General features: G+C 42.7%; 2 protein-coding genes across 6 annotated transcripts in view; both read right to left on the bottom strand.

Annotated features, from left to right (window-relative positions):
* ZNF609 (zinc finger protein 609) overlaps positions 1-1,897 on the bottom strand; it is a 184,609-nt gene extending 182,712 nt beyond the window's left edge. For 2 of the 3 annotated variants that reach the window (XM_074327572.2, XM_074327574.2), the window contains exon 1: positions 1,754-1,897. The gene's annotated coding sequence lies outside the window, so the exon portion shown is untranslated. The remainder of the gene's footprint in view (positions 1-1,753) is intronic. The other variant, XM_074327575.2, reaches the window with a different exon arrangement.
* Positions 1,898-7,054: 5,157 nt separating this feature from the next.
* The window catches only part of TRIP4 (thyroid hormone receptor interactor 4), a 42,919-nt gene continuing 35,690 nt past the window's right edge, over positions 7,055-14,283 (bottom strand). For 2 of the 3 annotated variants that reach the window (XM_019748698.3, XM_019748695.3), the window contains 2 exons: positions 13,789-13,891; positions 7,055-7,346 (listed from right to left, as the gene is read on the bottom strand). In XM_019748698.3, the coding sequence (XP_019604257.2) occupies positions 7,279-7,346; positions 13,789-13,891 (171 nt within the window). In that variant the 3' untranslated portion in view covers positions 7,055-7,278. The remainder of the gene's footprint in view (positions 7,347-13,788; positions 13,892-14,283) is intronic. The other variant, XM_019748696.3, reaches the window with a different exon arrangement.

Raw genomic sequence — 14,283 nt, 5'->3', positions numbered from 1 at the left:
TTTCTGCACAATAAGCAAGTCACCTCCTTTCATCAGAATTAAAGATTAAAAGGAAAGTTCTTCTGTTTCCATAGCCCTTGACCAGATAGGCAAATTCTGTAGCTTTTTCATTGTGCAATTACTACTGACCAGGAAGTCACCCTTAAAAAGGTGCTAGGTCCTTGACTCTCTATCTAAATCCTGCACGGGTTTTTAGTGGTATTCCTAAACAAATGAACAAAAATCATTGTATGAGTATCCCACGTCTATAAAAAAGAATTAAATGTGATGGCTCAAACAAGAGTAGAAACCTCCCCTTGGAGGTCTGACATAAACATAAGGGTTAGTGAGTCTCCCAGACACAATTCCTCCACAACTTAGTACAGGCTTGCCAAAGAGGCAGGCACAACATGGCTGGCATCCCCTATTCTTCGGAAAAATGTGTGCCAATGAGCTCTGCATTGTTCCTCACTCAAAAAGAAGAGCCTTTCTGTCTGGCCTCCTCCAATGGCAAGCCCCAGCCTGGAAAAGGAAGAAAATGGCACTGAGGACCCTGGGAGATGGAGCATATCCAAAGCTCTCAGACAAGACTTGAACCTCTGACCTTCACTGTGTACACAATAGGCGGGTGAGAGGGACCGGTTTATCTCTGCAGCAGCAGTTCTCAGCCCTGGGGTAGCACTCCCGATAAAATGACACGACTATTGTGTGTGGCAGCAGAACAGTCATCTCCTCACAACAGCCTAAACCAGCACTCCCTCCCCCAAGACAAAGCAGCAGGGGTGAAATTAACTCAAGGCTGCAGAGCAAAGCCTAATACAGAAAAGAGAGGCCTGTGGGGGACCGGGACTCTCCTCCACCCCTGGGGCTCTGGACACATGGCTGGAAACAGACAGGCTTTCTCCCCCATCTTTCCCACTCGCATTTTAGGTAGGAAGCTGTTTCTGAGAGAATTTAATCAACTGTGATTTGCTCAGAAATATTCTCCCTGAAGGGCTCTGATCTCTCCACCCTGTGTGAGCCTAATTCCTAGAAGCTGAAATGACTGTTTGCTGCTGCCTGTTTCACAAACACACATTAATTGGTCAGATGTGTCTCCTCCTCCTCAACCCCAAGAGGGAGGAAGGAGAATCTGAGCAAAGCACAGAGATGATCCAACCGTAATTACACATAAAGGAAAAAGAGGGCAGCGTGGGTTTTCCAAACAGGACAGGGTCACAAACCCTCCCGGGGGGTACAAGGATAGCAGTTAAGGGCCAGGCCCAGGGATCCCTCCATCTTGAAGAAAAGGACAGAGTAAATGTGACCTGAAGACTGGAAGGAGCACACACCCACAACGTACTTACTGCACACTCCCAGCTACCTTGCTTCCCCCTCCTGGGCCACGCACACGTCCTGCTCCAACCCTTCGCTCTGAACCCCCCTAACTCTGACTACCCCCAGTCGCCCTGGGCCCCCTCAAGATACCCACACTGGCCTCTGAAACTCTCTGGCCTGCCCCTACAACCTGGGCAGACCCTGATCGCCTCTCCGGCACCCCTACCCTCAGCCTGAACCGCCCCGGCCACGCTTTGAACTTCACCCCGGTCCCCTCGACGCCCCCTCCCCCACCCACGCAACGACCCCCCCTCCCCCCAATACACACCTTCCCCTCGCTCCGCCCCGGCCCCCCAACCCCCACTTCCTCCGAAAGGCGCCGCTGCCCCCGGCCCCCCTCAGCACCGCCGCCTCTCTCCTCCCCCAGCCCTAGCTCCACACAAAGCTCCGGACTCACCGCGCGGCCGGTCCCGGGAGCCGCCACCTCCGCTGGCCCGGAGCCCCGGGCCGTAGAGCCACCGCTGCTACGGGGTGCAGGCCGCCATCCGTTCCCGCGGCCCCTCCCCCCCACCCCACCCCGCCTCCGCTCCGGCTCTCCGCCCCCTCCCCGTGCCGCTCCGCCCCGCCCGGCCGGTGCCGCTGTGTCCGGGGCCGCGGGTCCCTCAGCCGCCGCCACAGCCGCCGCCGCCACAGCCGCCGCCGCCGCCGCCGCTGCCGCGATCCGGGACAGCCAAGGCCGCCCAGAAGGCCCGGACACTGGACTACCGGACCCTCGGATCCGGATTCCGGGCTGGTGTGGAGTCTGGAGCGGGAGCGCGCGGGGGAAACCCGGAACCTGGATGGAGGAGCCAAATCCTGGGTCTCGGAATGCGCGGTCACACGGAGCCAGGATTAGCGAGTCTGCTCTGGGAATGCTGGAAAACCCGGCGAGCCGGTTAAAACAGAGATAAATTCGAAGAAACCTGGATTGGAGAGCTCGAACCTAACGCTCTCTTCTCGTGGAAAGAACTCTCGCTGGACAAGACTTCCTCGCAGAGAGGTCTCTGGAGGGGGAAGTATCGTACCTTAAATACAGAAGACAACAATTTCTGTAGGTGTCCTTCAACTGTGGGGAAAGGGCCATAAGAGATCTGAACGTGAACATCCACAAAGAACAGAAGAGCAAGCACAGCTCATGATGGTCTCATCCATTTTATCCTTTGATTCAGCAAAATATCAACTCCCTAATTTTTTATCCTTTGTTCTCCAGTTTCTTTTTTTAGGATTACCATGTTTTCCTCCACAAAGTACCCATTTCTAATCTTTCTACATCCATTTTCATCTCACCATTCTATCACCAAATCTTAATACTTTTTATTATCTGAAAGTTTTATCCTGTCCTTCTCCAACCCACCATTCTAACGACTGAAACTTTTATCTTTCTTTATCTACCATTCATCTCTGATGGCCCAGCACACTATCTAGTACACAGTAGGCATTCAGTCCATGTTTGTTTAAGCGCACACTCCTACCCACCTCTCACTTGTGAAACATATACTCTTCAGGACCTCCTCCCTAAAACTTCCACCTCCTTCCACGGCAAACAAATTTATCTCAATTCTCAAGGGTCCCTACATTTTTAGCCCCTATTATGTCCTTTCAATGTCCTTGATCTCCTTAGTCAGCTCTCCAGTTTTCGTCTTTCCTTTCTTCCCTTATCCTGAGGCATCCTTCAACAGTACCCCTCAAGATAGTATGACTCGGGGATAGAGCCAGGTCATAAAATCCCTTTACTCTCCATCTCTGCACACATACAAAAGGGGTGTGAGTGTGTGTGTGTTTGGGGGTTGGGGTGAGGGCTAATGATGAGAACTAAGCCTCTCTGGCCTAGGGAGAATAATCTCCCTTAGGTCCACAAATATTCAGCTTGTTTTAGGACCGTACAAGGACAGAACTGATCTCAGGTGACAGCAAACTTCCAGTCTGGGCTGGGTGATGTTACAAGTGAGGATTCAGCTACTTAGCAGGTAGAGAAAGGGTTTAGTGTTTTAGACTTAGGTGTGACTCAATTAAAGGTTAACACTTGAGTAGTCATCTGCCACTGAAGAGCATGACTCTACCACTGGAGACTGGACTGCAAAAAGGGGAAAATAAATATTCCTATGGTGAACCCCAATTTTCAGACAGAGAGTTTTCAAGCCTGGAAGAACCACTAAAAATTTTCAAGTGATTGATGTCCTGTACAGAAAAAGAATCTTCAGTTTTACTTCCTGTTCCTCTAGACCAGTGACTGGCAAATTATGGCCCACAGGTCCATTCAGGCTCACCACCTGTTTTGGTATGTCCCATGAGCTAAGAATGGCTTTGACATTTTTTAATCTTTGAAAAAATATATATTTTGTGATGTGAAAATTATATGAAATTTAAATTTCAGTGTCCATAAAGTTTTATTGGTTTACAGCCATGCTCATTTATTGATGTATTATCTATGGATGCATTGGCTGAGTTGAATAGTTGTACCAGATTGTATGGCCTCTAAAGCCTAAAATATTTGCTATCTGGCCCTTTACAGAAAAAGTGTATTGACTTCTGCTCTGACCAAGCACCGTCCGATAGAATTTTTTGCAGTGTTGGCAATGGTCTATATTTGCACTGTCCAAATCAGAAGTCACTAGCCACATATGGCTATTTGAGTGCTGGAAATATGGTTAACGTGAGTGAAGAACTGAATTTTTTATTTTATTTAAATAACCTCAGGAGGCTAGTGGCGGCTACTGTATTAGACAGTAGAGCTCTAAACTCTTCTCAAATCTTCTATAATTACATTTTTTTCGTCTTGTCCCAAACACCCCTCTGCTTTCCTGTGACATACTTCTATGGATCCTGAGTCACATTCCCTGTACCCCTTCCCTGGTCCTCTTTAACTGACTCCAAGCTAGAGGACAACATTTACTAGGTTTTCTTTCTGGACTCTCCATTGTCACAACTGAAATCTGAAATCTGATCAGTTTACCAAGTTTTACTCCATGGATTAATCCACATTATGTGCACACACATAGACATTCACACAAGTTTCTTTGTGTCAGAGGATAGCACTGTGGCTATGTTCTCTCTTCTCTGCATGAGGGAAGTAGAAAGCACCCACAAATGAGATCCCTTGTTGTTGCTGGAGTTTGTGGTATGGATCACCTCCCTCTAAACAAATTAACAGAAGCTGAGAACAGCAGATGAGTACTTGCTATTTGAATCTTAAGGAGAAAACATCCTTCATCACAGAACTTTCTTTCCTTCCCCCAGGCCTAATAAACTGAAGTTAGCTGATTTCTCTAGTTTAAGATGCTTGCTTTTTTACTGGCCTTTTCTAGCCGAGCAAAAGAACAACCTCCATACTGTCTAACAGCTCTAGCAAAAGCATAAAAAAAAATTTACCAAAGTAAATGAAATCCACATAAATGGGCTTTAGTAGAGACAGTACTTAAAATGGAAAGAGATTCAGGGTTATAACTCTTAAAAGCCGTAACTTTGTAATTATTTATAAAAGTAATCTTAGAAGTCTAAATTTTTCATACCTACTCCCTAGGAAAAAAATGGGTTTCTGTAAACTTCCAGCTTAATAAGAGGGGACACATAGCTCTTTTTCTCCAAAATAGCTATAGCAAGCAAAATAAAAAACCCTCACTCCATTTCAAACATCTGACTGCAAGGCCAAAGTCGCCTAAATCCTGACAGAGAACACCTCCAGCTTCATATATATCCTACTCTGAGCTTATATAATTGAGACTGGGTCCTACCTAGAAAAACAAAAATAAAAATGCTGAATCCTTTAGGTATTATACAAATTGGGAGCCACTGAACCCAACCATCCAAAAGGGGGCGCAGATATGTAGGCTGCAAAAGGAAACCGGCTCAGAAATGTGAAACTTCCCTCAGGCCAAGCTGTCCCAGTGACAGGGTCAGTGCAAAGTGTTGTGAAGCACTAAAAGGCTATTCCTGCGTGAGTTTGTACTCAGGCTGCTAAGAATTTCCACTAGGCTCTAAATTATGCTATTCATCACTGAGCAACTGAGGGCCAATCTATCCTCATGTCTCTCCCACACTTCCTCTCCGTGTCTCTGCAAATAAAGGAGAGACCTTATACTACCACCACGTGAACTAAAGACAGGCTTTCACAGTCTAACCACGAAAAGGAGAAGTTTCCAAGTTATTCTGCCCAGCTGCATATTTTGGATGCTGAGGTGGGTTCTTGTAAACTTTGTAAGGTTCTTGTAAACTTTCTTATCATGGCACACAAAATGGTTGCATAACCTGAACTCTTGCAGCTCCTGATATTTTTCTTCAGGCATGCACACACAATCTATCCAGGTGGAAAAATCAAACCAGACTCGTCTGTGCTCAGGCTGTCTTTCAAATGCAAAGGCAGATATACTACCTCCTCACCCCCCCCAGGCTCTTTACCTCCTGCCTTTTGGTTTTATTTTGGTATTACGAAAACCAAACAATCCAGCACAGAATTCAAGGTGCTACTGCTTGGTAAACTATTAACTGCATAGTGAACCCAGTGTGGCTTCATTAACAATACTAGGGTCTGTAAGAGGCTAGAAAGAGACTCCCCGCCGCCCCCCGAAAGAAGTGCCATTAGCTGTCCTTTCCACTTTCTCTACAGAAGTTGAAAAGGAAAAGAAAGAAAATAGTGCATGTTTGCATCACCAGAACAAGAATCGTGTGGGTTTTCCCTGGGAATCCAGAGTGATCGGCCCCTCAAAGCCAGTGCCTAGAGCAACGCAACAAGCAGGGTTCACAGTTGAGTGAACATCAATGCATAATGAGTGGAGGCATTTCAATGCAAATAAACGCTGAATATGAAGGATTAAAGAAAGGGGAAATTAATCTTTTTCATAACACAGGGCACTTATTTTCTCTCCCTTGCGCTCTCTTTTTAAAGTCATGCACACAACTGCTGGAGGGAATCCAACTTCCCCAGTGTGGTGGTGCTGCTTTATAAAAAGCAGAACATACACGTTTAAGACCATGCATTTCCTGAGGATACCAGCAACTGAGATTCTGACAGCTCTTCTGAACAGCCTCAGAAAAAAAAGTGCTTCACTAAGTGGGGCCAGACTGACTAGTAAAAATCTCATTTCAAATCAACCTCCTATTTTTCCAAAGCTCACAGCTTCCTGGGGTGTGGATGGTTTAAAGGGTTTGGTTTCAGCATTTGGGGGATATTTGGATGCATTTACTGAAGGGATTTTATTTTTCAGTTTGTTTCTAATTGCCCCATCCAAGTGATACTTTTGCAATAAAAACAAAATAAATAGGGCAGTTTCATGCTGCTTTAGCAGGTGGCTCCATCTCTTCTCAGTCTGATCCTTTTATGTCCTAATGTCTCAAACCAAGGAACAAAGTGGCAGCAACTCTTCAGGTTATCCCTTCAAAAAAAATGAAAAATCTGCCAATGAAGGTTACTCAGCATTTGAAGATTGTTCACTTCAATAGATGTTGGACTGGAGCAGAAAACTTGTCAAAAAGCTTTTTTTGCCATCACAGGTTTGCATCAAACACAGGATTCCTCAGATATCCGAACACTCCATCAGACCATCATTTTGAAAAACAAAAAACCAACTTTAAAATTCAAGCGGTCCCTCAAAAAAAATTGTTAACCTAGGTAAAAATTTTCCTAACTACAACTCCAAGCCTGAGAGGAAAGTCATTTCCAACCTGTTCCTTTCTCTTCTAATACCATTCTGAGAAAAATGTCAAAGACCCAGAATTTTTAAAATAGGTTTTTATAAATAATGTATTCAAAGATTTCAACCCACTACATAAAGTAAGAATCCCACTTTTTAAGAAAAATATACAAGTTTTGGTAAGAGTTTAAATTCTGAGAGATTCAAGCCTGATGCCAAGCCTTGAGATTTCTACTGCTTCAGTTCCGAAGGACCCGTGGATAACAATTTTAGTACACAAAACTTCACTATGCTGGGTAGTTCCTTTTCTCTTGGGTCAGACAGCTTTATTCTGCTTCATTAACCCTTTCTTTGCTCCTTGATGGATCTTGGAATCCAGTTTCCCTGTAAGGGGAGAAAAAGAAGCCTCATTATTTATTTTTCATATTTGCAATGCAAATCTTTCATGGCCTCCCAGGTCTCCTGGTTACTGTGTTCCTGTCACATTCAATTATCTTGCTTCAGGACTCAGACACTTTCAAACTTCAGAGTTTCATTCTGTGAGAATGAGGAAGCAGTGGGAACACTGTAGAGACACACAAAAGCACGCATACAAACACACTGAGTACTCGCCTAAAGAATCTAAGTTAACATTTCTAATTTTGTAGCTACTAGAAAAGAAACATCACCTTTTCCAGGGTGTCTGATGTGAAGGCAAGTTTTTAAAGAACATACATATATAATAGAGGAAGGCATTTCACACAGTGGGAAACCCATTCCTCTGACCTGTTAACTGGCTGAGCATAATGCACGAACCTCCCTCACAGTGAGAAAAGCAGTTCAACTCACCCCTTTACTGCCTCAGTCTTAATAGGGGGAGTGACCTGAAACAGCAGAGTAGAATCCAAACGAATGCTTTACTGACAAAGGGCCCCTATCACCAGCTAAGAAGGGCAAAGGTCATAGGCTGTATGACTCTTCTAAGTGTTAAAGTTAGAAAACAAGCAACCTTCCTGTCCCAGGTGACCCTAATGAGAGGTTCTTCCCTGATGTGGTCTCTGACCTCTAACTCAGATCTACCAGGATAGAGTTTGGTTCAGTGGTAGCAGCTTTAAGAGCCATCCATCTCATGAAGAGAATCTTAATAGAGTTCCTTTCAGTCTAGGCTGAGAACAGAGAACAGAGCTTGAAGGTTGCTTTCTACAAACAAACAAACAAACAAACAAACAAACAAAAGGTATCATTTAAGTCAATAGCGATGCTGATGCTGGAAATGAACAGTTCAGTAGAACCTCAGCCTCAGCACTTAAAAACAAAAGAGAAAACAAAACAAGAAGCACCTTATAAGGACAGCCAGGTGTACTACAGGCCCACACTCACAACCACTGCCCCTCCTATGCTGCCATTGTCATTTGTTGGCAGCATCAGTAGGAGAAAGAGCACTGAACCAGGAATCAGGAGAGCCAGCTTCCACGTCACCCTTTTCTGGTATTAACTAGCTGTATGACCTGGGGCAAGTCATTGTCTCTCTGGACTTCAATATCCTCATTTGTCCAATTAAGAATTCACGTCCTGACTATTACACAAGGAGAGTGTGAGAAAAATAACCCGAACCTGACAAGTTTTCCTGTTTTCTTACGTTCTCCTCACTCCACCCCCGCCCCCGCCCCCCCATCTCTCTAGGGCTACACCTGCCTCTGGAATAACATTACTTCCTTTTCTGGGCTTCCTCAGAAATCAACACTAAATGATACTCTAAATGCCATCTACAACAGTCACACGCTATTGATTTTAATTTGGGCTTTAGAGCACAGAGTATTCCCAGGGATTTAGGAGTTCTTCCATCCCCCAGGCTGCCTGGCTGGAAGTCCAAACATGTGCCAGCAATCTGGCAAAGAGCCCTATTACAAGGCAAGTTTGCCTTTGTATCCCTAACACTACCATAGTGATTGCCAAATGGTAGATGCTCAATGTTTTCACCAAGTGAATTAAACAAAGAAGGGAGACACTACAAATCTCAAAACCTTTACATTATAGGGACTACTAAGTAACCAAAATTAGATATCAGATAAACATTATAAAGGCGGTGGCCTCCAGAGGTACAAAGAAGTATTGCATCTCATTCAGCTTTTTAAAACAAGCCAGGACAGAATTTAGAATTCCATCTAGGACTCCAGACTTCTAGTTCTCTTTCCTGAATAAGTTAGAAGGACCAGGTCCGAGTTTAAGCCCTGAGATGACCTAGCTGTATAACCTGGAGGAAGTCACCTGGTCACTTTTGTCCTCCACTTTTTCAATGCGAAGAGGCAACTAGACTACATAGTGCAGAGGCCCCTTCCAGCTCTATGATATTGTGCCTTAAAAATGAAATGTAAATTGGAATGACTTGTTTCTGAGGCAATATAATAAAAAGCATAAAACCTAGAAGCAGAAAGATGTGCGCAAAATACTCAACTGAAAAAAATGAAAGGAGGAAAAATTCCTGCTAACTTATAAAGTTGTTGGGAGGATTACAGCTAACATTAAGTGCTTTCTGTATACTAAGCACTGTGCTAAATATTTCACATACATTGAGTGATTTAATCAAATAACTAATTGAAACAATATATGCTAAGTGCTTCATAAGCTCCAAGTTTTCTGAAAAAGTAAGGGTAGTCTTTATTTATGCTGAGGCTTGGTAGTTGTTGTTTCTTAGTTATGGTCTCAATTTTACTTTTAATTTACCACGTATAACTCTAGGCAAGTCTTTTAACTATATTTACTTCAGAGTCCTCATATTGAAAAAAAAAAGGGACATTGCCTTCTTCACACTCTCAAAGCTTTGTAAGAAAATTCCAAGTATAATTTACAGAAAACTCTACTTGGATTAAGAAAACCCTCAAGTGAGACTAGCTCATGTAAGATCAACCCATCAGAGCAAAGCACCCAGTGGTTGGCAAACTAATCTCTGGCTTCAATGATGATTTCATAAAATGGAAAATAGGAGGGGGGAAATATAGAGCAATAAGGATTTCCAGGGCATTCCCAGGGATTCAGAAATTCATTCATTCCCCTAGGCTGCCTAAGAAAACCATACATATGCCAGCAATCTGTGAGCTCCTTACAAATAAGGACTTCTTTACATCCACCAAAGTGATTGCCAATAGTGGCAATTCTTGGGCCAGCTGTGGGCAATGAAGGCCAGGGAAAGGGGCTTCTTACATAAAGAAGCAGTCATCCTGGCTGCCCTTGGATTACAGGAACCTTGAACTCTTGAGTTCTAGTGCAGCCTCTTCTTTCAAGACTTGGGATCTGGCCCGTGAACTACAGTAACATACAGTACACGCTCTTAAAAGTAGAGTAATAACGCTTAGTTTCTGTATTTCCCCAATATTTTTACATTTAGCACCTATAACATTTCAGTGTTAAACCACATCCTCAATCATGGTGCCTAAAAGAAAATCAAAGGCACGTGCAGCAGATGGGCAAGAAGTTAAAAGGGGAACAAATATTTGTCATCAATTGACATAACTCTCACAGGGATTTTCACATGCTTTGCATAAGATATAAGGCAGTGTTTGCATGTATTTATAGAGCATGTAGTTCATTTAAAGTAAAAAGATTCTTTTATCCCTTTGAACCGTCAACCTATATATTCTACTATATTTAACATTTTTGCATTTCCTAATTTGAGTAGACACACAGCCAAGTGATATCATTTTGCACATTGCTCTTTTCTGAATTATTTCAATTTCAAGAAACACAGTTATCCTCAGATTAAGCAAGCTCAAGTTTACAAGCTCAAAAACAAATCAAAATATATACCTTTATTTTAAGGCATACACACATACACACACGACACAACATGTAAATAGATTGTATTCAAAAAGTTTATTTTCAAGTCAGAAGTTTAGAATATATTTCTCATAGAACTTATCTATATAAAAGATGGCTAGTTTCCTAAGCTATCCCACCAAAAAAAAAAAAAAAAATGTTAAGCCATAGGGCTGTAATCGAAGTAGAGCAGTCACATTATCAATACTATGGAACTTAACCACTTCAAGTAACAATATATCTAGAATAAACTATGAAGCATTCCAAATGAAGAGCTATGTATGTACTTTTCCCTGTGGCAGTAGGATTAAAGACTTCCTGGCTCCAAATACTGGAGGTGGCTCCTGCGGACTAAGGGAAGGAAGTTCTGGCAGAGTGTAATAAGGTGTTTAGAGCTGGTAAGATTGAATAAAAGATAAAGGAATGAGAAGTTAGAGAGAATAGAAACTTCACACCAGACTAAATCCTCACCCTGGCTCCCTCTCAACAGAATCTTTTTTTATGAGACACACAGGGACTGGTGAACCTGTTTCCTTCCTTCCTTCCTTCCTTCCTTCCTTCCTTCCTTCCTTCCTTCCTTCCTTCCTTCCTTCCTTCTTCTTTTTCTTTCCTTTCCTTCCTTCTTTCCTTCCTCCCTCCTTCTTCTTTTTTTTTTTAAAATAAATTTTTGCTACCTATTGTTTCTGACCAATGTTTCTCCTTGTCTGGGCCACCAGGGAAGAAGTTGCAATCTCACAACTTCTGTCTAGCCCTGCTGTCCCTGGAACCAGCATACAACCCATGTTGGCTTTTTAAAGTTTTTAACTAACAGAAACAATGGGGAAAGACAGGAGGTTATTAAAATTTGCTTCCTAAGAAAATCACTTTCCCCTCCTCTATTAAATGAAGAAAAATGAAGGCCATATATGTATTGAAGGTGGGTCTCTGGGTAGAGAAAGTACTCAGGTAAAACATTCAGAGAAATACCTAAACTCTGTTTACACAGAACATTTCCTCATAGGAGCTTAAACAGCAGATAAAAACCAAGATAGAGGAGGAAGCTAAGAAAAGGTAACTGGGACTAAAGATCAAGGTAGCAGATGGGTCTGGGAGAGCAGATCTACCACATTTTCCTCCCACTACCAGTGTTGCTATCATTGCCTTGAGTCAGGCAAGAATGGAACACAGGATGGAATGCCACAACCAAAAAAGAGGGAGAAAAAAAATGGAGATTTAAATCCTATATAGTAGAGAAGAAGGAAAAATAATTTCTGGGGCCACTTGGTTACCAGCTGGAGTATAGTCTTAAGTAAATAATTTGTCTAAGTTAAGGGCAATTTATAGTCAGATTTTCTTTTTTTTTGTTTTTTAAAGAGAGATTGATTTTTTTTTTGAAATCTATTTTTTTTTTTTAATTAATTGGAGCAGGGGAACAGGACTTTATTGAGGAGCAGTGTGTTACTTCCAGGACTTTTTTCCAAGTCAAGTTGTTGTCCTTTCAATCTTAGTTGTGGAGGGTGCCGTTCAGCTTCAAGTTGTTGTCCTTTCAGTCTTAGTAGTGGAGGGCGCAGCTCAGCTCCAGGTCCAGTTGCCGTTGCTAGTTGCAGGGGGCACAGCCCACCATCCCTTGCGGGAGTTGAACCAGCAACCTTGTGGTTGAGAGGATGCGCTCCAACCAACTGAGCCATCTGGAAGCTCATTGGCAGTTCAGCTCAAGGTGCTGTGTTCAATCTTAGTTGCAGGGGGCGGAGCCCACCATTCCTTGCGGGACTTGAGGAATTGAACTGGCAACCTTGAGACTGAGAGCCCACTGGCCCATGTGGGAATCGAACCGGCAGCCTTCGAAGTTAGGAGCATGGAGCTCTCACCGCCTGAGCCACCCGTCCGGCCCTTAGATTTTCTGTTCTGTTGGAATCTCGGGAACATACGTCTCATAAATCATGAGGGTTGCCTGAATTTTGTAGTGAATTAATCTAAGTTCACACAAAGCATTTCATTTTGTGGTTGAAAGCAGTATTACTCAAAGTGTAATCAGATGACCAATGGCATCAGGTATCACTTGGGAGAAGGCCTAGGAACCTGTTTTAACAGCTCTCTAGGTGATTTTTATTTACATTACAGTTTGAAAGTACCTCTCTACAGAACAGATTTGTAAAATGGCTAGTTGGTCTCCAATGTACAGGGTGAGGTCGAGTTGTGCATAGCTGAAGACAATGCATGCCCCAGAATCATCCAGTTCACACAATGGAAAAGCAATGTCACAGAGGCACAAAACTGTAATTGACATGAACAAATGGGAGAGTTGTTGATGTTTTTGAAAGGAAGTTAGGCAAGGAGGACACCACTATGTGTTTCTTGAGATTGCTTTAAAATAGAAGAGTTTGCTATATCACCAAACAGAAGAGAAGTTGAAAATTGAAGAAAAGTTGGGAGTTGAAGGAGTGAAGTCAATAAACACTTCCTAAGAAGTGAATATACAGAGGGTACTATAATCACAAATACATAAAAGCCAAAGTTACAGAAAACAGAAGTCATCAAGAGATTTCAAAAAGAGGATGAAAAGCAAGAGGATGAGGATAAAGCTCTAGGAACCAGTAATCAAGGGAACAGTGGGAAGTGATGCCTCCAAAATAGACACTCAAGAATAGACACTTAAAAAGTTGTCCTCGTCTTGGATTGAATACTGAGGAGTAAAGGATAAATGACAATGTTGTCATTGGCACTGGCTTACTACTTCCTTTAATGAGCAGCACAGCTGAACAAAGCATACTCTTTTGACTGACAAATAGGATTTTAAATGTATTGGGGTCCTAAATGGAAGTTTAGAGTGATTCACTAGCATGCCAATAATTGTGGCTCAAGGTACACTTTGGAAAGGCTATACCGTAGTCAATCTAAATTTAAAGTTATCAATAAATATAATTTTATTAATCCTCCAACACTTGAGATGCCATGGAACAGGGTAAAAGAGAAAGTTTTTAAAAAGTTAAACAAATGAGATGTAAGATAAAAAGAAAAAAAAAAGAAAATTAGACCATCAAAGCTTGTGACTTACAGATTTTTGGATTTCCTTTAATAGGAAACTTCACAATCATTTCCTGGGGATTTGTGCAGATGAAAACAAATGGAGAATCAGATTCTTGACTCATGTCTGGATACTGTGAAATATAAAAATAAAAAGTTCAGGCTAGTTGGGACAAATTTCAAATTTAAAGAAGATCAAATGATGTCCCAGATTTCACTTCGACATTCTGGTGACAGGAGTCTTCACGTCACAGTCAGGTAAAGAGGATTATGCTCAACAAGCAAGAACAAACCTCCGCCTTTCCCCAGGCCTTAGCACAGTATTCTTACACAGTCTATTGCCTCCCGTTTCTGACTTCCTATAATGGGAACAACTTCTTTAAAAAACAAAACAAAAAAAAACCGATGCCTGAGATCTCCCCTGAAGAATCAGTACTGACTGTTCCTTTAACACAAGTTCCTGGGAGTTGGGCAATTCGGAGGTCTCCTTCAGAACAGGGGCACTCTGCTAGGTTCAACTCAGATG

Source organism: Rhinolophus sinicus, chromosome 3, assembly GCF_057876585.1.
Source record: "Rhinolophus sinicus isolate RSI-liver-muscle chromosome 3, RSI-T2T, whole genome shotgun sequence".
Lineage (NCBI taxonomy): Eukaryota > Metazoa > Chordata > Mammalia > Chiroptera > Rhinolophidae > Rhinolophus > Rhinolophus sinicus.
Note: the sequence above shows the minus strand (reverse complement) of the source record. Positions and strands in the feature narration are given on the sequence as shown.